This window comes from Protopterus annectens, chromosome 10.part0 (genome assembly GCF_019279795.1).
Source record: "Protopterus annectens isolate FY-2018-M chromosome 10.part0, PAN1.0, whole genome shotgun sequence".
NCBI classification, from domain to species: domain Eukaryota; kingdom Metazoa; phylum Chordata; order Ceratodontiformes; family Protopteridae; genus Protopterus; species Protopterus annectens.
In genome coordinates, this window is record NC_056744.1 from 194,201,844 (window position 1) to 194,225,716 (window position 23,873).

Genomic DNA, 23,873 nt, shown 5'->3' on the forward strand with positions numbered 1-23,873 from the left:
ATCACCATTGTCCTTATCAAATTCCTCATCATTCACTTAAACAACAGAAAGTTCTCTAGCCAAACAAGCACCAGAGCCATGCATGGGAATACAACCACCAGAATTAGCTGTCTACAGAACACTCTTAGCAAAGGAAACCGCATTGACCTTATAAACAGCAAGTATCAGCTCTAGGATAAGGCTTCTGTTTCTTTTTCTTTTGAACTTTACTGCTAGATAAAATATCTAGGGACAGAGTATTATGTCTGATAAGGTTTCTCTTACTCCAGACTACTCCTGCATCTAAAGGGTTTGGTTATCCTTTACCTACACCAGTTACTGGAACAACCCCTGAGGATGTGTCTAATCCCCATTCCATAGATGTTTGGAGACCTGCATGAAATGACTGTGTAGGCATGTATGACTGTCAAAATATTTGTTCTTCATGGGACTGGATTGATGACAGTAGGATACACACTCATGTCTTTCTGACTATGCACACACTTATACATAGAGACAAACTGATAATGTGGCTTTTGTGGTAAGTTAACTGACATGTCTGCATTTTGCTCCCATCCACAGAACACAATAGTTAATAACTGTACCATCCCTGAAGTATGGTTTTACCTTGCTGTACTGGTCTTTATAGATGATGCAATCATCATTATATGATGTGGATAACATATATTGCTATGAGAGCAGTGTGCACAGTGTGTATTTTATAATTTCTGTTGTGTTTCCAATATGCAGGCATACTTTAAAAGATAGCTTCTCAAACTAGATGCAAAAAGCTGCCAGGAATGTATGCAGCAGAACTGAGACATGCAGCCATTTCTCAATATGTTGTATACATTACACACTTACTGTCACACACACAGACACACACATGTTTTGTGATCAGCATGGATGCAACTGTGTATGAACATGAGTTCATATTTGAAATGAATTGATGTCCACATTAATGCATGTATAAGACAACCTGAATGCAAATTGTCAGTATAACCCTTTAGATGATGTAGCAATGCAGTTGTGCTATTTTTTTCTGTAGAATAGCTGACATTTGAAAACTAGTACTGACATGTCCATTTTCAAGTGGATGGATGCAGGACACAAGGACACACATGAGTCTGAGTGTGTATATATATATATATATATATATATATATATGTGTGTGTGTGTGTGTGTGTGTGTGTGTGTGTGTGTGTGTGTGTGCGTGTGTGTGTGTATCAGTCAGTAGCAAGTGTCTTTCCTTTGGTTGTGTTTTTACATGGATTATAATGGAATGAAGACTAACTGAGCAGTAAATGTACTAATTCATGCCAATTAGCTCTTTCTCATAGTGCACTGCCTTGCAGCTGGATTACATGATCGACGGCAAAGTGTTTGCATATTCAAGATTCACATTAATGACTACTACTTGAACTTGAGAAGTACTTATGCATATAGGCTATGGTAGAAATACCCGACAGATACTATGGTGTTCATAATGTAGTTTATATTGCAAATGTGTCATTGACATTTTTTTCTTTCCCAGTATTCTAGCGGGCATCTTCTCCATCTGGCTGAGGCATGCACCAATGGTGTCTTCTATGACCTCACACACCATCCCTGGCAGTTCCTGGTGGGTGACAAAATCCACACCTCCACCAATACTTCCAGAGGGTACCACTGCACCAGATGCTGGGGGTAATACTATCTGATGTTGCGTGCCCAGGTAATGCAGGGGATGCAGAGGCAGTACTGCCAGGTTGCATTCCAGATGTGATGGGCATTGGTGCAGCAGCCACTGGAGGGGTGGCAGGCTAAGCCACACTGTTTGGCCTATTTCCCTCTGCTGGGAATCATTTTGTCATTTGTCAGATATTGTCGACATCAGAATGTTTGACCATACACATAAAAATAAAAAAGAGAGATAAGGGGTGGGGGTGAAAGACAAAAAAAAAAAAAAAGAAATTGATAATTAGAACCATTGCATGTCACATGCTATGAATTAGTACAATATGAAAATAATTTTACGTTTACATTAATTATACTTTAAAATCTACAATCCAGGACTGATAATTGTTCCAAGTAATCCTTGCAATATACATATATTGCGCATACACTTTGTCAAATAATACAAATTAAGTTAACGACATGGCATTTATGCCATTTTTTAATTAATATTTTAATTGTTTAATTATTTTGCAATGTATTTGTTACCTGTGGGCTATGAACTCGCATTTGAATACTCTATGATAATTGATTCCTAACATGCTTCTCAACCTCTTAGAGCAAAAAGTCTGGACAAAGCCCAAAATGATGGAGGAACATATAGGGACAGATTTTAAATATTGCTCTTACAAACTTGGGAAAGTTGAGAGAATAAGTTTTGCATTAGAATGAATTTTCTGAAAGACAGAGTCTTCACTAAATATTTTTTTTATTATTTCAAATAAGATGTCTTAAACATTACATGAAATAAAGATAAATAACATATTTACAATTCTAAAACATTACTAACTTCAAACCATTATATAACTATTTACATTGGTGTCTATGCAAATAACATTGAAATTCTATATTATATAGAGTTAGAAACATAAGATGATATATCTTCTTCGATATTTTCAAGTATTTCCAGTACTTTCATCCAAGAGTAATAGTAAGAAGTAGATCTTTTAGTTCTGTTCTTCACTGTTAATATTTCCATGTGAGCAACTGTTGTTGTTAAAGTCTCAAATTCCCTCATTTTTCCAGTGTATAGTTATGATTTTACGTGAAATTGCCAATAGTGACCATAGGATTTTAGTGTCTTTTTGGTACACAGTTTGGAATAGGAGAGTTGAATAAAATTAAAGACTTTGTTAATTGAAAATTATCATTATAAACAGTCTGAAAAAATAATTAATGGCTTCCCAGTAGATATTGAGACATATACATGCATAAAGAACATGCTGCCAATCTGCTTTTATCTTGATATGGCATCTCCAACATTGATCTTCAATAGAATACATTTTGGCTAACCTATGTGGTGTATAGAAACTTCTGTGTAGATATCTCCAAGTGAATAATTGCCAGTATTTTGATAATGTAGAAAATTTGGAAGATTTTAGAATATTACTTTTTCTTCTTCAACTGGATGATGGTTGTTTATTAAAGTATAATAATCCCAGTATGATTTTTCATGATAGTTTTTGTTTTTAACAATTTTATAGATATTAGACAAATAACCTGTACCCTGATAAGGCTGTTTTGTGATAAGAATAAGGTATTCAATGAGTTTTGGAGCTTCATGTCTAACTGAAGGTTGCATTTGTTCTATTTTATTTATAAGAAAATGCCTTAGATTTTGTAAAACAGCCAATTGTCTTTATTTATATTATAATTATAAATTATCTGTTCCTTTGTTAGAATTTTCCTTTCTCTATAAGTTGATGCCAAAAGAGTAATGTTTCTTCTTTAAGTATATTTATTTTAGATATTTGGAATGTATCTAGAATATTTGGTGTAAAAGCTATAGGAAAATAAGAAAAATCCAAGAATTAATATTTGGTATTTTGTTTATATATGTTCTGAACACTGAAAGTGTAGAACTTACATAGTTTGATGGCAATTTATTAATATTATTCCTTTTCCCTAAAAATAATCTTTTAACATCCATATAAGGGGTGATGGTATTACTGTTAAGTTGTCTTGTATGTGATTATAATTGATTTCTATGTAAATCTGCTCATGGGCTTGTTTCCATATAGGTGTGTATGAATTATTTAACCATAGTGTTATGTTTTTAATAACAGATGAGGTAATATATAAATCAATATCCGTAAATTAATTCCACCATCTTCCCAATCTGGCAAATGTTTATTTAAGGCTATCTGGGGTTTATTTGGAAACCATAGAAAATTTAAAATTAGTTTATTGTATCTTTGAATAATATATTTGGGAGGTGGCAATGAAAAATTTTGTATTAAGTATAATATTTTGGGAAATATGATTATTTTAATAAGATATAATCTGTCTGCTGTTGAAAAGATATATTTATTCCAGTAACCAATTGTTTGTTCTATTTTGTCTAGTATTTTATTATAGTTAAATATTAGAGAATCTGTTAATTCATTGAGTAGATTTATTCCCAGATATAATAATTTACTTTCTGTTACTATATATTTGGAAAATCTTTTGTTTATATTATTTTTTTTTTACAATTACAGGGCATAATTTTAGTTTTGTTTTCATTAAATTTTAAGCCTGAAATATTTTGAAATTTATTCATGGAGTTAAATAGAGCATTCAAAGACTCATTTGCATCTGAGAGAGTTAATAGTATGTCATCAGCAAAGAGTTGGATTTTAAGGTTTAACATTTTATTAATACAAATGCCCTTTATGTTATTGTTTGATCTGATTTGATTTGCAAAGGGTTCTATGAGTAATGCAAATAACAATGGTGATAAAGGGCAACCTTGTTTAGTTCCCTTTTTATTGTTATAGGGCCTGATCTATATGATCCCAGTTTAACATATGCAGTAGATTTTTCATATAGTATTTGGATAAGATTATTAAAATTAGAAGGAAAGTTATATTCTTTTAAAACTAGTGAAAGAAAGTTCCAATTAACCGAATCAAAAGCTTTATTAATATCTAATGAGATTACATTTAAATTTAGGACTTTATGTTTGCTATAATCTATTAATGTTAGTATTCTTTTAATATTATCTGAAGTATTTCTTCCTTTAATAAAACCTGTTTGATCTTTGTGAATTAAGAAAGGAAGAAAGTGTTTGATCCTATCTGATATAGCCATAAACATCTTGTAGTCTATATTGAGTAATGATATTGGCCTATATGAGGAACACTGTTTCTCATCTTTATCTGGTTTGATAATTGGGGATATCAATGAATATTTCCAAGAGGGTGGTATATTCAAATCTTTATTGGCTATATCATATACTTTTAATAATAAAGATATGGCTTGATTGGGTATTAATTTATACATTTCTGGTAGCATATTGTCTGGGCCAGGTGCTTTATTTGTCTTGAGCTTTTAATTTGTGATTTTAATTCTGTCATATTGATTGGTTTGTTTATAATGTCTATTTGTTCTTGTGTTAATTTAATATGAATATTGTTTTCTAAGTATTTTTTATATCCTTAGTAGGTGTATCTTGAGTATTTATGGAATTATCAATGTTAAATTGGAGTCTGAATGCTTCTAAAATATCATTTAGTTCCGTAACTCTTTTGTTAGTATTGGGAATAAATATTTCTTTTATTTGCTTAGATTTAATTATTTTTTGTTCTATTAGTTAAGTATCTCAGGTGTGCTGAATTAGTAGAGTATGAGTTTATTTTTATCTTTTCTAAGTTAATCATAATCTTATGGTGTAGCAATTCTGTATACTTCTTATTGATTTGTGTAAGTTCTTGAACTTGAGTAGCATTACCCTTTTGTATTTCCAGTTTCAATTTATCTGCTTTGTTTTGTAAGTCTAGCATATCTTTATTCCATAACTTCCTTTTATTTATGTACCAGGATAATATCTTCCCATATGTAACTGCTTTTAATGAATCCCAGACATATATTTCTGAAATATCTTCTGTGTAATTTATTTCTAGAAAGTTTTTGATTGTTTCTTCATAAAATTCTTTGAAATCTCTCAATTTTGTGATATAGGAAGGTATCCTAGTAATGGGATTTGAATAAAATGGTGTAAGCTCTATCTCAAAGACTATGGCATTATGATCAGATAAAGGACAATTTATGATTTTGACTTTGTCAATTTTTGTTACTAGGTCATTGGCAACATATATTCTATCAATTCTAGAGTTAGTTTTATATCTATGAGAATAAAATGTGAAGATTAGTGAGTCTGGTTCTGCAAATTCATTTATATCTTTTAAATACAATGTATCTATAAATTTTGATAGTGCTTTAGAGATGGGTTGTTTTCTTGGATTTAGAATCTGTATCTTTTCATTCATTATACAGTTGAAGTCTCCTGCCAATATCAGGCTACCCTTAGTTAAATGAATTATCTCTTCAAAATGCTGTTTAACTGTTTTTAATCCTAGTCCTGGGATCCAATATAGATTTACTAACGTATAGATTCTCTTATTTAACTCTATTGAAACTAGACAAAACATACCTGATGTATCTTGATGAGTAGTAATTATTTTAGGTGTTATAGTTGAGTTCTAAGTAGTATAGCTACTCCTCTTTTTTGCGTTTTGTATTGAGAGTTTATTAGTACTGTGTAATTATTAATATTTAAGTTGTTTATATCTCTATCTAATAAGTGTGTCTCTTGTAAAAGACTATTTGTGGTTTATGTAAGTTTATGTACTTGAATAGGCTTCTCCTTTTATTACTATTATTTAGACCATTAACATTTATGGATAAACATTTCATTTCCTAGTTTTGAGTTTGTTTTATGTGTAAGTTTATGTAAATATTGTTTATTCTTAGTTCCATCTTGGATACAGAATTCAAAAGTTTTTCTTGTATGATTTTTGCATGTTTCTGAGTGACACCAAAGTGATAGAATAGAAAAAAACAAAGAACTTCCAAACTTGTAATTCTTAACCTTAAAACCATTCCCTATTGCTATGAGGTAATATTTAGTGAATCTAACCAAACAAACTTTCTACCCTCACAAATAATATTTGGATCAGTTTCTCTTATCCTCTTAGTTTTAAATAAAGATAATTGAATAATATATTAAGATAATCTAATCAGCTAAAATATATACATATATTCTTTACTCATCTTATTGTAATTCAATAATACTTACTTCTAAGCAGGTTTCAAAAGGTACAAATATTTAGATTAAGGTAGTATCATTTCAAAATAATTTAGGGTATTAATAAACATCATGTTAAAATCTATAACTGTATATTTCATACATCTGTTGAAAACTATTTACTGACATTACTGTATAATACAGTACCATTGTTGTGCAATTGTTTTAGACTACTCAAGTCCGAAACCAGTGTTTAAATTAATATTTGCAAAGTCATATTGGAATAAAACATGAATAGTTCTGAAACCACATCATATTTCATGTTTAACAAACTGAAATGCGATACAATGTATAAGTATATTAATATTTCTTTAGTAGACATTAAATATGTTCCTCTGATTGCATTTTTCAGCTTTTCAATGACAATTCCCATGGCTGGAGACAACAAGATCACAATTTAGACAGCTCCCTTATCCAAGAGACCACTCATAATGTTGTTACCTGATTGAGTGTCTTGTTGCCAACACTTCCATCAACCCTCAGAGGGACCCTGCACAATGAAAACTGACACAGTACAGAGGTAAAGCAAACATCTATGTATATCACACATCAACTCCCACAGCTTAGACTGACACCCAACCAGTGAGTCTATCTGCTGACAACAAGTGCTGGAGATACAATCCTGACCTACTCAACACCAGTAATTCAATCCTATGACTGAACAAAAGTATACTGGAGAACACATCAAAACAATGGAAGCTGCCAAGATTCAAACCACAAAATATTACAGGCCAAAATTCCCAACCCATTTTGCAGCAAAGAGACAAAACATATTCAAACCATGGAACATCGGGGGACAGCCACAATGATCCATGCTGCACAAGAGTACCATTTATCCTGGCAAAATGCTTCACGACTGTATATAGAAACATTTAATCCAAATCATTAACTGGCACCACAACAATATTTCTCAGAAAAGCTGTTTATCATTGAGAGGATACATTTATCAAATGTCAAGTGCCCCAGCCATAATACAAGTGTCTCCTCAAGAATCATAGTTGCATTGCATCAAGCATCCTTGTCACACTAACACATGATATGATATACCATATACACTATTGTTATGTCATTCTTGATAATAAAAAAAGCCACAATATATAAAAAAGGTGAAGCCACAGCCAGGCAACATAAACAAGAAGAGCACAGCTGCAGTCACCATTCAGATGAGCTTCCACTCAAATCAGATCCAACACAATATGTGTAGTAGAATGGGATATAAACATTGTATAATTGACACACCGGGTCAAATCCACTGTTGTTATTTTACTCATTATAGTTGCCTATACAATCATTGCTTCCACTTTCTCCATCTCCCAAAACAAACCTGTCAGTTGCTTGACATTTACTAGTTTCTTTAGAGAATTTGTAAAACAGCAGTGATTTTATTTGCTGATGATTAATTTCTGCTTTTTAAACTCTGCTGTATAAAACATAGTAAGGGATAGCTAAAATGTCTGGAAATCTAAACTGATAGAAAGACAAGCAGATATATGTCCTTATCTATCAAGGTGCTAGAAGACATCAGTAGCCATAAACTGAAAGTGCCTCAAAAATAAATATCTGTGTATATTTATATGAACCCTTTATATTATTTATGTTTCCTTAGAAGGAATTTAGGTTTCTGTATCTTTAAATGTGAACCTAGCTTATTTTCTGACTAGACGTCAATTAGAAAGAGTCAGTAACTCAAGTTTCTAGTGATGTTTGTGGCTGTTAAATTGTCTTGAGAACCAAGCAGGAAAAGGTATGTGTTTTTCCTTTTCCTTTCCTCCTCTTATTTGGTGACAAACTCATGTAGTGTGCACATAAGCGTGTTCACAACTGTCAAACTTTGCATTTAAAACATGCTATGCCTTATTTCTCTAAAAAAAAAAGACACAGGGATATCAAAGCTAGTCACAAGCATCTTAGCCACAACACACATGACTTATAGCCTCAAAATATCACTTAAAACATATTTTTCACTGGACTATATCAGTATGTGCATATGGGTCAAAGGCAGAACATCTTTTAAGATTATTTAAAGTAGTCTTATGATACATCCTAACTGAAATACTTCATTTCAAAAGCAACACATTTTATCCAAACAGGGACACTTTTAACTTATAAAAGTAATACTATCAGGGATGTAACTAATAATAAGTTATATAGCAGCCATTACTATACCTATTAAGCAATATAACCATATACTGATTAAAGTATTATAAGTTAATGAAGATTTAATAAAAGAGAGAAAAATAAAAACAACAAAACACAAAGAGAGAAAATAAATAAATAAACTATTTGGGAACATTATTATGCATTGATTACTCTGATTAAGAATATGAAAATAATAGATGGATAATAATGAAAATAGAGTAATGTTTAAATTATGCTTAGTATATTGATGTGATTTGAGATAAATGTATTTACATTTATGCTAATTTTTACATTTAAAATATAATTGAAAACAGTACCTGTTTTGGTAAGAACTTTTCTTTTGTTGTTAGTATTATTATTTAGATTTTTACAGAATATAACATATGTAAGATTATTTGTCCTTTAGTTTTTTTTCTTTTGCTCAACAGTTTTCCAATTATTTATTTCAGCATTTCTCTTGTGTACTTATTGTCCAGTCCATAGATTCTTCATGTGTTAGGATGTTGTTGTTGGTAAGGTATTTTATTGCTGAATCTACTGTTTCAAAGATTTTGATGGACTTTCAGTTGCTTTTTCTTCAAGGTTTTTTATTGGTAGAAATTCTTTTCTTTTGAAACCACCTTTGTAGAATAATCATTGTCAAATCTTATTAATGAATCATTGTATTTGATGGGAGAATTTGCCCAAGCATTTCTTAATATAAGATCTTTATCTTGTGTAGAAAAAAGTCTCACAATTATAGATCGGAGAAGAAGCATTTCCAGAAGCTGCTAGTGATCTATGCGCTATCTCTATACCATATGAAGAGCTTCAGGTTTTTTTGTTACATCTGTATCCAGGTGGTAAGAAAGTTTATCATATTGTCCTAGACCATATATTCTAATATTATTTCTTCTTGTTCGGTTTTCCATATCATCAAGCTTTTCTAGTAAATATGTATTCTGTTGAAGTAAGAATTCAGTTTGTTGTTCTTCTCTTTGGACTCTAGTGTCAATGTCACTTAATGACTGTTCAATAAGTGATATCTGTCCTTTCTGCTGTGTAAACATTTCTTGAAGCTGTTCCAGTTGTTGTGAGCACTTTTCTTTAAAAGTATCTATTTTATTGTCCATCTTGTCGATTTTTATTGTAAGTTCCTGTATATTTGTAATGAGAGACTGCAGGTCTTTTTTGAGAGAAGAGTCTTGTGCTGTATTCCTTAGATGACTCATGCTGTAAAGCTGATATTGGTGCTGATTTTCCAGTAATTAATTTGACAGGAATTATTCAAGTTCTGACAATAAAATTTTTCTTATAGATGCTCAGAGTTATTAGAAATAAGTTAGTAATAAAAATTTCTTCAAATTAAATATTATTTTGTAAAATTCCTGTCAGGAATTGTATTGAGGTAAGAGAGCTGAAATGAAGTGCAGCTATCATTTCAGCATCCTCAAAGACAGAGTCTTAAACTCAAATGTTTGTCATTATTTAATGACTTCGGTCCTCAGCTATTTGCCAGAAAAGTACACATTTTAGGAGGAACACACCAAAAATATGAGACAAAAATCTGGACACGCTGCAAAAATCTGTACAGTTGAGAGGCATGATTCCTACAATTACCTTGAGCTACAGAATGCAGCATGCTTGATTGATTTTATAGTTCAGATATGCATACTTAATTTGCTACTAATATATATAGAGTGATACTTTTAATACAATAATAATTATATGGTGCTGCATACATACCCCTTGCTTCTCTTAGTCTTTGCAAACTTTTAGCACAGGCTTCCCTATTCATTGCAATCTCCTGGGCAGCTGTAAAATAAAGGAGAGAAAAAGAGAAGAGCATCATGCATGCAGTCTTGCCAAACTCCAGCTTTGACTGTAATTTAAAGTGCCTTTATCTGTATACTTACCCAACTGTGGGTTATCAGCAATCCTAAAATCATCCAGCCAGTGGTTAAGCTATGGCTGCTTGTGGCTTTCCAGGCCATTATGGTGGTGCTTGTACTGCTCTCTAGTGTATGGATGCCAGTCACACTGGAGACAGCTCTGGTAAGACTATTCCAAGTCTCAGATTTATATTGAGACCCAGCATAGTCCCCATCCCCACCAATAGCCTATAGTTGTGATGCTTTAAAGGGAGTCCAATGAATATTCTGGATTCCTCTACACCACATCTTTGAGCCCATCCGCACAGGTCAACCAGCAACAGTTAAAAGTGTTTTTTCTGCCAATTCATTATATTGTGTTTTATGGCTAATGTGCAAAACAGAACAACCATGCTAACCGCATTCCCACTATGTTAAGTGGAGAGCAATAATGCCAAAGGAAGGCAGTTTATGACTTAGGAAGGGTAATCTGACATTTGGTATTAGTTTATGAGTTAGATGCTGCTGCACCCGTTAGATGATTTCACTTTTCAGACATGTATTGGGGGTATACATTTTATGACTTGACACATTGCTTATGTGGCCTTACACAGAGCTAAAAGTAATTTGTACAATGTGGGTTCAAACCTGTGTAAAATAGACAATACACATTTGTCTGCATAGGTGTTTTTTCATCCTTGCCACAGAAGAAGTGCTTGCCAGACATGCTCATTAATTATGCAGGCACATTAAAGAGTGAGTTGTTATCCATGTTTGTGTGAGACCTGACATGCTGCTGGTTTATACATTCATGTGTATATGATTATCATTCAAGTATCTAGTCCATCGCAGGGCAGAAAAGACAATTTTAAGTACAGAAACATAATTGTCAGTATACCCTCAGTTACACATATAATTTATATAATTTATATGATATCCATTGCTATACATAGTTGTTATTTATAATTATCTATATGTTGTTCTTTATTTTTTAAAAAATTAAGTAGAACAGTACTAATAAAATTTGAACTGTGCTAGATTAGAATCTGGATCACCTGTATCATGGCCATGAATTTACTTCAGTTGCCAAAGGGAAGGTTGGGTGACAGGTATATTTTTTACACTCATTACTGTCCAGAGTACTCGTTACCAGTGAGGCCTTGTTTGTCAGACATGCTCATTAGTCATATATACACATTAAAGAGTTGAGTAGTTAACCATGTGTGTATGTGACATGAAAGTTCAGAAAATAAATGTTTAGTTTTAGAACCATAAGTGTACTGATACCCACAGTTAGACATATAATACATACAATATTATGTATGTGCTCAATCTACCAGCAATACATAGTTATTTTTGTTTACTATCAAATGACTAAAAATCAAAAGACTGAATCTCAAAAAGACTAAAAATTCAAAATATTGAATACATTTTTAATGCAAGGGACAAGCCCCCCTGCTCCCCTCTTGTGGGGGGGGGGCTATGCCCCCCACACCCCCTGTTAACTATATATACCAAATCAAGATCGCACAGCAGTGGAGAAGGGGCAAATTCCATCATTCAATATTTTGAATTTTCAGTCTTTTTGGGATTCAGTCTTTTGACTCTGAAAATTATGTAATAGTAGAGGCATTCAGGCACCATGGCACCTTACTGTTTGAGAAGGATGTGGGGATATGGCTGACAAAATGCAGATTTGGAACCAGATAGTTAATGATGCCCAGACGTCTCAACCAATCGGGGACAAATTTCAACAGAATCAGGGACAAGTCAAGAAAAAAATCAGGGACACTCAGGGTCACTTTTAAAATATTAGTGCTATTAACTTGAAACATTGACAGAATCAGAGCATATGAATTTTACACATTTTCTGAAATAAAATAAGTCTATAACTCTTAATTATTGTCTTTATTCATTAAGCACAATTCACCACCTTTGCTACAAAAGTCACTAGTTTTAGGAGGGATTAAGAGGGGCAGAGACAAAATTTGAGTCAAAATCAGGGATGTCCCTGAAAATCAGGGACAGTTGAGAGGTATGCCAACGCCATAGGGGGACACACTACGACTTATGATCATATGCATCATAGAGCCACTGATATGATTTCGTCATCCCAGAGCAGAGCAGCTGCAGTTGCCCCTAAACAGCTGGCTGTGGGAGGGGTGGGTGCCTGCTACAGAGCCACCACTGACACCAAATGAAGAGTTCCTGTCCACTGATAGAGATCTAGAGAGGTCAGTGGAAAGTGCACAACAACATGTGACTGATGCCGGTAGTGATGTTTCTGAGATGACAAGTATGTGCCAGGAGGAGCTTGCAGGTAAGCTTGCATATGTGAAGTTGTGAGATTGCTTGTATAATAAAATATAGAAAATTTAAGTAATAGTTCATGTGTTTTTTTTTTTTTGGATGAATCTATTGATTAAACAGACTTAACACCTTTTTCTTCATTACACTTAGGTTTCGGTGGACGTGTCAGCCAAGTTTCAGTTAAAAGTATTGTTAAAGGACATATATATGCAAAAAGTGTTTATTCACTGTCCCTGTGTTATTGTAATTGTAATGATTGTGTCCTTACCTTGCTTCATTTCTTCCAGGACCATCCTCCCTACCAAGTGTGGAGTCATCTACACATGGTAAGTCAAACATTTTTCTTTGATTATTGATGACCGTTTATCAGATATATGCATTTATCTGTATGTCTCAGGTTGGTGCAATGAGTGTATGTATTGCTCTACCATCTGTGATAGTGTGGCCAGTGCTAATTTATTATGGTATAAATACTTTTAAATATTTATTGTAGGTATTACTTTCATTTCTGCATTTGTTGCTTATTATCACATGTGATCTTGACAGTGGAAGTGTAGGACAATTGCCATTTGATGTCAGAGTATTGACAGACACTGATGATGATGGTCACCAAACAGAGACACAGTCAGAAGATGCAGAAGTTGAATTCAACACTGAAATTGACATTCAGCCAATCCATGTATTTACCTCAGACACAGTCATTTGGCCTACTCATACCTATTCCAGTGAGCCCTCAGATATTGGACTTATGAAGGGTGACACACTTGATCAGGCTAATGTGTTTACTGCTGCTTAAGTGCTGCTTTACTATGGTTGTAGTCAAAGTGTGGGCAAGGTGCCATGCAGGAGGCTTGTTAGGGGTGCTCGGAGGAGCCTGCTGTCCACCCTCCACCTGATTCTGGTGTTTCTTTATGTGCTACTTGATGTATATTTAGGGCTGTCATAGAGGTGAAGGTACTTTCCACAAGGTCTTCTGAGGACATGTGTAGGGTTGTAGATGTGGCACCAACTGACATGCGTGACTGCCTCTGCTGTATTGCTGATTTTCAATGAATCAGGGGAATGACACAATGGAATGGACAATGTCTGTGATGGAACATCTGCTTGGATGGGGACAGCATATACATGGATGTAGGTCAGTAGCATCATCTAATGTCAGCCAACATGGTCATGCCTGATCAGACTCCAGTAGTGACACTACATCTACTGCTCCATCAGTAATTGAGGTGTCTACACCAAGATGTGGTAGGTTATGGGGTCATGGGCCTGGGTGTACTAGTGAGGAGAGCTCATCCAGCATACATCAATCATGTTCAGGTAGCAAAAGCACATCAGACCATAAGCATGGACATGCTAATGCAAGTCCTGGCAGATTCAGTTCTCATGGTCGGGGATGACAATGATGAAGTGCTACCTCTACAATGCATGGCTCATGCCTGTCCAACATATCAGGGTGTAAAGCTAGCACAGAGCTTGGCTGTGTTCTTGCAGACACACACAACACACATTTCACCTTGAGTGCCCATGCAGACACACACACACTTAACAGTTACATGGGTCATTCAGAAGACTTGCAGCTCATTCTGTGTCAGTGGATATTTGATACTTTATCCAGATTTCTGCCTCCCTGTCTGTCTTACTTATATGCACCCACTACTTTCTGTGTCAGCCTAGGCCTCCTGCCCTTCCAAACAGCATTCCATGCAAATGATGATAACTGTGCCATATCCCTGTTTTCTATTTTTTGGATTCAGGGATACATAAGTTTTTTGCCTGATACCCAGGGTGTATAGCTGACTGAGTACTTATTATATATGTGTTTTTGATGCCCTCTTTATAATTGTGTTGCTTTCTTAAAGGTTTTTGTAATATATATATCTTTGATGCATGAGGCCTATTAGTTGATAGAGGACATATCTATTGACATAAGTTAGTGCTGTCACATATTGATGTCATTGAAACACACATTGAAATCAAAACATGACCTGGGAAACAAGTAAGGGTGCACATAGAAAGGGCTTCCACTCCATTAACTACCAGGTAATGTGTAACGCTAAGGGAATCATCTTGAATGCATGTGCTGGGAACTGTTGCAATTGCCATCACTCAAATATTTGGCACAGCTCTCAAATGTATCAGAGGTTTTCTAGGAGGAATATCCCACAAGGTCATTTACTGCAGGATTCAGGTTATGCACTCAAGCATGTGTTTGGGCTGCTGAAGTCATGGTTCCAGTGCTTAGCTACATCAGTGGTGCCCTGCAGTACAATTCCCATACTTGTGCTGAAATTTTCACTGTCTGTGCTATCCTTTACAATGTTATTCTGATAAAACAGATTCAGCCGGAACACCAAAGGAAAGTGGCACACATTCCACCATCACTGGCAAGATTACAGCAGCCACACGCAGGTGAAGAGTCAGAGGGGGAACCACCATCCACTGTGGGTGTCAGTAGATGTAGGTGTGGACAATATGCCCTCATCCTTGCCAAGAGGCAAGGGATAGCACACATGCTCAGCACCTAAGGGAGTAAAACATACATCCTATGCACATACAAACAGTAAAATTGTTGGCAGGAAAAGCTCACAACTCTTACCCTGTGTAACACTAGTATCACACAGAGTCAGCCCCAAACTAAAACACTTGTTACTGTTGGACTATCAAGGTAGGTGCTGAACCTGGAATAGGAAAATAAATGGCTAGGAATACAAACAGATGGCATAATCTTGCATACTCTTATTTGCTAATGTAACTAAATAGAAGGCAGGTGATTTTTATAGTGTTGACATCAAGAGCACTGACATATCAATAGATGTGTCCTCTATCAACTAATAGGCTTCATGCATCAAAGATACAAACATTACAATTTTCAAACAAACATCTCAAGCACAAAGATAGTCAGCTCTGCACCCTGAGCATTAGACAAAGTCTGATGTATCCCTGAATCCAAAAGATAGAAAACTAGGATATGTCACAGTTATCATCATTTGCACAGGGTGTTGTGGGGGGGGGGGGGGTAGGTGCCCTAGGCTGACACAAAAGGTAGTGAGTGCATGTGATTAAGAAAGACAGGCAGGCAGAAATGTTGATAAAGTATCAAATGGCCACTGAGACAGAATGAGCTGTAAGCCTCAAGAATGATACATGTAACTGTTATGTGTGTTTCTGTTTGCATGGATACTCAAGGTGAAATGCATGTGTGAATGTCTGCAAGAACACAGCCAAGCTGTGTGCTAACTCTTTGTCCTGGTATGTTGAATATATGTGAACCATACATGGTAGAGGTAACAGTGCATCGTCATCATCTCTGACTGAGAAAATTGGCTCTTTCAGGATTCGCACTGACATGTCCATGCCAATGATCAGATGTACTGCTCTTACATGAATGTGACTGATATCTGCTGAACAAGCTGTCCTCACAAGTACATCCACAGCCATGACCCCATGGCCTACCACATCTGGGTGTGGACACCTCAATCATTTATAGAGCAGTGGAAGTAGTGCCACTACAGGGTGAGATTGGGCATGGCCACATTGGCTAACATCAAATGATGATGTTGACCTATGTCCACATGAATGCAGTCCCCCTTCCAGCAGATGTTCCATCACAGACACAGACCATTCTGTTGTGTCATTCACCAGATCCACTAAATCAGCCACACAGCGGAGACTGTCACTCTTGTCAGCTTGTGCCACATCTACAACCCTAAGCATGTCCTCCTAGGCCCTACTGGAATGTGCCAGTGCCTCCATGACAACCCTAAACATACATCGAGTTGCATGTAAAGACACACCAGGATCAGGTGAAGGGTGGACAGTAGGCCTCCTCTGAGTACCTCTAACAACCCTCCAGCATGGCACCTCACCCACACTTTCACTACAGCCAGAGTTAACAGACACTAAATTCATAGTAACCACACTGAAATAGGTATGCATGGGCCTCAACCTTTTGTGTTCCTCACCATTCCTGTCTTTATCTTGTTTTTCTTGTGTGCCTGCACCTGCTTCATCACCTACCTGACTTACCTGACTCTGACATATCTATGACCATTACCCAGCATTCCTCTGTTACTGAAATAAAATAAAAAAATGAACACTTGTCCCACAAAAAAAAATATCATCCCATGTATACCTCTTCACTTTGCATGTGTCTTCTCAACACACTCGATTCAGTCCAATTGGCTATACAACATGATTGCTTTGTTATCACCCAACTTTGTCCAGATTCATACAATATTCTTTCCATGTTCCTTTTACATTTTGAAGAAATGGGTAGGTATGATTATTTTCTAATTCATTTCTGTATATTCCTATAATGCTTTCCCCCTGCTTGCCCCCATTTCACCACTTTCTTATCTTCCACTTTTAAACACATTTAGTCTGGCCAAAAAATAGAATCACACTCCACACACATGGCAGAAGTGCCCCCAATAAAGCTCATCACTTTTTGGCTTCTGTGTTTGAGCAGTATTAGGCATCATGTACTAAACAATGGTGAATGGCTCCATGTCCTATGGCATGGTACGGTTGCCTCCACACAACACTGCTTAACCTCACTGCATTAAAAACACACAGTTAAAGCAGAGTAAAGACACTAATATTAAATATTTTCTATAATATTTATTTAGGCAAGCCATATGTGTACTGTTGACATAAATCAATTGAGTGGTTGTTCATTTTTATACAGTACTTCACTGTAGCCATTCCCTCTCATGTTTGAAAAAATTATCACATTAAATTATTTAATGCCATCCTGAATCCTAAATACATATGTAAAAAAATAGTCTGAGCTGGATTTGAACCCTCTATCATTTGTGCTCAAAATATTTGCTGTTACTCCTGCTGCCAGAGACAGCTAGGCAGCAGGTGTATTTCTTACACAGGGTACTGTCCAGTGTGCTGACTGCCATGTCTCACTGCTTAAATTTCTGTTCTGTAGATAGATACTACCATCTTCTTCTGATCAGACACTGCTGATGTCATCAGCTATAAAGTGTTGTCTGGCACTATAATAGCTAGACTTGTCCTGTGGCATCTGTTTTAAGTACTGTGTTCTGTAGATAGTTAGATAGTTATTCTAATCTCACTGCAGTCAACTTGTGAGTGTGTGTATGTGTTTATGTTCAGTTAAATAATAAAGACAAGAACACTTGGTATGATGACTTTACAAGTGTAATAGTGCAGACTTCATCTAGAGTTATTAAACACAGTAAATCACCAGCTATATATAATATCCCTTAACCAATCACAGCATCAACTTTATTAATTTACTAAATAACAAATATATTAAGTAAATGTATGCTGCTACATTGAAAGATCACATAAAAATTTAAAATATGTAAACAATTATACATCTATGAAATAAAAATAACATGCAACATAAAATATGAATGTAATTAATACATAATCTAAACAGTCAGAGCTTATAAGCTCTCATCCTTAGTGCACTAGTGATGGAAATACTGTCTTTAAGACTGGGAGCAACTGAGGTGTTAGGCCTCAATTCCTAGACTAGTTCATTGAACTTGAGAAAACTTTCAAAATCACCACCCCTTTCTAATATTACCACTTTATCAATGGCAAAAAATACAAATTTCTTAAAATCAGTACATTCTAACCAGTGCCTGTTTAGGGAATTGATAGAATCTATAAGGATTGGCAGCAAAATGAGCATGGTTAAGAACATAATCATGGAGAATGCAAGTGGAAAACTAATCCTTTTTTCAGAGATCAAGGCCCACTGTAACCCATGTGGAGAGCTGTGTGCCCTATACCCCCCTTCTATTACCATCACCAAAAATCATTTCCGCAACAGTGTCACTATGCAAAACAAATGGATACAGAATGCACACAATACCAAACATATATAATACTAAATATAGCCCCTTACCTAACCATACTCTAACCCTAACCCACAAACACTCAAGCATACACCCTAAGTGCTATAATGCAATCTTGCACATTTCCACATCTGTCACCATTTAAGTCCAAAATTCATATTCCTGCACACTCCTAATTGCTTAAACTGTCTAAAACATTAAGTCAAACATACGTTGCTCACACAAATAAACATTCACTCATTTTGCTTATATATATATATATATATATATATATATATATATATATATAGAGAGAGAGAGAGAGAGAGTGTGTGTGTGTGTGTGTGTGTGTGTGTGTGTGTGTGTGTGTGTGTGTGTGTGTGTGTGTGTGTGTGTTTGTGCCAATCATTAGCGGACCAGAGTTCCACTGTGGTGACCCCTAACCGGGAAAAGCTGAAAGACAACAACAACAACACAGAATTCCCTGCAAGCATAAGTTGATACTTTCAAGCTAAAAGACTAAAAAGAAAAAAGTTATAAAATAAGTCTTTACTGCAAGTCTAATCAATATTGTGACTATATTATATGAAAGATGACAGATTGTTTGTCTTATTTGAAAATAAGTAAATTATTACAATGTTTGAAATTTATATAGTAGTATTGTAGATCAGTGTTCCAGTATTTCCATAATACGCTGTATAAAATAGGAGGATGATTTCGCTGCACATCTCATGCTGTTGTTTATTACTGAATCAAAGAGGTAATTAGTGTTAATTTTCTTTTCCGAAGCTTTATTTTAACTCAGTAGCATCATTCATAGCCTAGCCAATGTTACACATAAATCTGTAGCATAGAAAACACCATGTAATACACACAGACTTTTGAGATTCACAGATTAGCATTAGTACATTGCAGTAACTTTTCCAGTAATTTCAATGGTTATATGTGTACACATCCTTAGAATGCATTGTTAGAAGTCAATTCACTCTTTGTTGCACTCTTCCATCCTGTATAGGTGAGAAGGTAACATAGGGAAATGGATTATAGAATTCTACTGGCTTCTGTTATGAGTAACCAATCTGCATAATGTCAGTCATTAGAAATGTCAAAAAATAATGCACAAAACAGAAGAATGAAAAAATGAACTTCTAGCATTTCCTCGGGCTGTACCATGTGATGAGAGGTAAGCTTCTCCACAACCATCTGAACTTATATATACCAACTGCATGGATACAGCAGCTCAGTGACAGGAGAAATGTACCAAAAGTATGGAATCTTTACCAGTGCACACTAAGAAGTTGCATCAGCAATGATTTCCTATGGAAAACAGATTGGAGTTGTATTCTTGCACATCATTTTCTTTGGTCTTCTGACACTTGTGGAATTTCACCATGTGAACACCTCAGGAGAAGCCATTTTACTGTATATCTTACCACAGATTAATGATTACACATCTCAGAATATACTAATATGGCATATTTCTCTTTAGCCTTGTGTTTCCATCATAATCTCAGAAATATGATCTTGTTATTTCCCATACTAATTCCTGATTCTGACTTGCCTAAATACTTCATAAAGTAATCATGGGTGTTCTGCTGGTAACAATGTAGATATATATATATATATATATATATATATATATATATATATATATATGTTTACTACCGAAAGACAGAATTAATCTTCGGTGAACATCGGAATGTTAAATGGCAGGTGGACGATTTCCATGTTGCCGAATGTTAATTGAGTGACAGAGTTTGTATCAATGAATGCCACTGTGAATTGGCTGATAGGACCTCGATGTTATGTACAGATCTCAATCGTAGAGTGCAAATTGGGGAATTCATCCCTTCCCTCACTGTAGTACAATCTTGGAGTTGGAATATATAGTTAGCAGGGGGTGTGGGGGTGCAGGAGGGGCTTGCCCCCTGTAAAACAGTGAATTACAGGGTAGTACATAGACTTACCTTAGCTCCTATGTGGAGATCCTATTCGATATTCAATGTAAATGTCGAATCTGCTGAATTCATTAATCAGATTCGATATTTGCACCTCATTAATATGCATGGATTCAGCACTGTGATTCAACGTTACAAACAGTTTTTGTTTTGAATGTCAAGATTTTGATAGTAAACTATATATATATATATATATATATATATATATATATATATATATATATATACATATATATATATATATTTATATATATATATATATATGTATATATATATATATATATATATAAATGTATATATATAATTATACATATATTAAACTATCAGTGGTTAAGCTGATAGAACTCTTTGTTCAACCTTTTACTCCATGATATTGTGCAAAACCATGGCCTTAATTATTAATTTCCTCTGACTGAAAACATTGTTGTTGAAGACCTTGCCAGGTTATTAAGAAATGATCAGAAATGCATGTATTTTGTCAGAAATCTCAGGCCTTTATTTCAGACAGATGAGCACTGCAGCTGAACTATGATGAGCTCTCACCTTCATGAAAACATTTTCACCAGAAATCAATCAAATTTTTTATAACACAGAAGGCTATTTGTACAACTTGTGTGTATAAGCAGAGTCAAAATCATACCTTCTTACTGGGAACTGTGGTCTGAAATCTATTATTACTCTATAAACTTATGTTAGTCTAGTTCTCCAAATGAACCATCCGTATTGATGTGAAAAGCTGTCATCTTTTTTGCAAGTTAACCAGAAAGATTTTAAGTGAAATCCAGAAATTTCTGTAAAGACAAGAATACATTGGAGTGTTTACTGCCTGCCTGCAGGAAAGCCACAAATGATGTCTTTGACATCATTTTAACAGGCATAATCTGTATCTTTTTACTACAATAACATTTCTACAAAAGTCAAAGGATGTTAAACATGATGTTCTAATGATTAGAGAAGTCTCTGTGAGAGAAATACAGAAGTTTTTCAAAAACAAATACAGAAAGGCATTCATATGTTATAATCATCAGCTGAACAGTAGAACATGATCACCCAAGAAAACTTCCCACAGTTCTACTGTTGGAGGTTTCATTGTGCAACAGTAATACACAAAGATGTTTTAGATATGCCAGCAGTCAAAATAATCTGTTTTGCTCAATGACCTGGGGATGTCTTAATTTATACTAAAATATTTTTCCTCATAAGAGAATGCAAATGATAAGAACATCATTTCATAGTATTATGGTCTGTCTTGCCAGTTAAGTGTTTCTTGGTATTCTTTTCTGGATTCAACAAAATAATGTAACACTTAGGAAAAAATATTGAGCAGAGCAATCCAGAGCCAGAAGCCAAGATAGCAAACACTTCTACAGCAACCATGTATGTTCCCTGAGTGCTGAGGTAAGCTGGGATAAAAGAAGCCCAGACACTGACAAAAACAATCATACTGAAGGTTATTAGTTGTGCTTCATTAAAGGTAGCAGGTAACTTCCTTGCCAGAAAAGCGATTGCAAAAGAAAGAAGCGACAGAAAACCCATGTATCCCAGCATGCAACCAAAGGCAGTTGAGGACCCTTCTTGACACTCCATAATGATTGTTCCAGGCTTTATGACCATGTTGGCATTAGGAAAGGGGGGGTCAGTAGAAAGCCAGGCAACACATATGCAAACTTGGATCAATGAGCAGAATATAATCACAGAGACAGGTGTCTTAGTTCCTATCCATTTCCTCATGGGGCTGTTAGGTTTGGTGGAATTGAAAGCAATGATGACCGTGATTGTTTTAGCCAATATGCAGGAAACACTGAAGGAGAAAATAACACCAAAAGCAACTTGACGAAGGAGGCAAGTTTCTGTTTTTGGATAGCCAATAAATAACAAAGAGCATAGAAAGCAGAGAATAAGAGCAAACAGCAGCAGATAACTTAGGTCCCGGTTGTTGGCTTTCACGATTGGTGTGTCTTTAAATTTGATGAAGATGCAGAGGACAGAAGCAGTAATGATGGCACAGCTTATACTGACAGCAGCTAAAGAAGCTCCCAATGGTTCCTTGTAGGAGAGGAATTCGATTGTTTTAGGAATGCACTTTTCTTGAGCATAGGTTGGCCACTGATCATCTGCACACCTTGTACAGTCAATACTATCTGTTGGGGAAAAAACATGCGTTAACACCAGAGGTATTGCCATTTAACCAGACTCTTAAAGAACAATTTGAGCAACATGCTTATAGCCATTTTTATTACTTCTTTTTTCATTCCACTAAACAAAATAAAGACCTTCATTCTGCATAGCTTTCTTTAGCACCATAAAAATTTAATTTCTGAAGTTTCAACCTTATTGGTAAAATAATAGAAAGCACAATGTATCTCAAATAACTTTAAAGCCATACTGTACAAGTCTGTAAGTGATCTCTTAACTATCTCAAAAATGAATTTGTGTGTAAATACATTCATGGCAATCATATAAGCAGGTTACTCCATACCTTCAATGACATACTTAAAATCTGTCATGAAACCATAGCTTCAGTTACCTTAGGAAATTATCTTAGCATTTCATAAGTAGACCAGAGACCAACAAATATTTAAACTCTAACCCCTTACTGCTGGAAATGTCACAAGTAAGCTAGAAGGGCATTAATGCTTGTGCTTAAAACATTTGTATGTATGTATGTATGTATGTATGTATGTATGTATGTACAGCAGTTTTATGGTCTTAATGATTTCAGGCAAAAAGTGCAAAAATCCAGTTGATGTTTATGGAATGAAATCTGTGTATTAACTATACTGCTGGCCTAATTCAGTGCACCATAGCCAATATGCATACTCAGAACATAGTTTCTCTTGTTTTTCAATATTTATTTTCCAAACTACGGAAGAAATGTATTCCTAGGAAATGGAAATCAGCTATATATCCCATTCAAGATAAATGGGCATCAGTGGTATATAAGACTTAGTAGAATACAATTATACTTTGTTAGTGTACAAAATGCACAGTTATAAGATTCCTGATAACCCTGTGATTTTGGGCAAATATGTGACCC

General features: G+C 34.9%; 1 protein-coding gene across 1 annotated transcript in view; it reads right to left on the reverse strand.

The window, feature by feature from the left end:
- Positions 1 to 22,060: 22,060 nt before the first annotated feature.
- Positions 22,061 to 23,873, reverse strand: part of LOC122814115 (extracellular calcium-sensing receptor-like) — a 179,485-nt gene continuing 177,672 nt past the window's right edge. The window contains exon 4 of the mRNA XM_044086729.1: positions 22,061 to 22,977. Within this exon, the coding sequence (XP_043942664.1) occupies positions 22,061 to 22,977 (917 nt within the window). The remainder of the gene's footprint in view (positions 22,978 to 23,873) is intronic.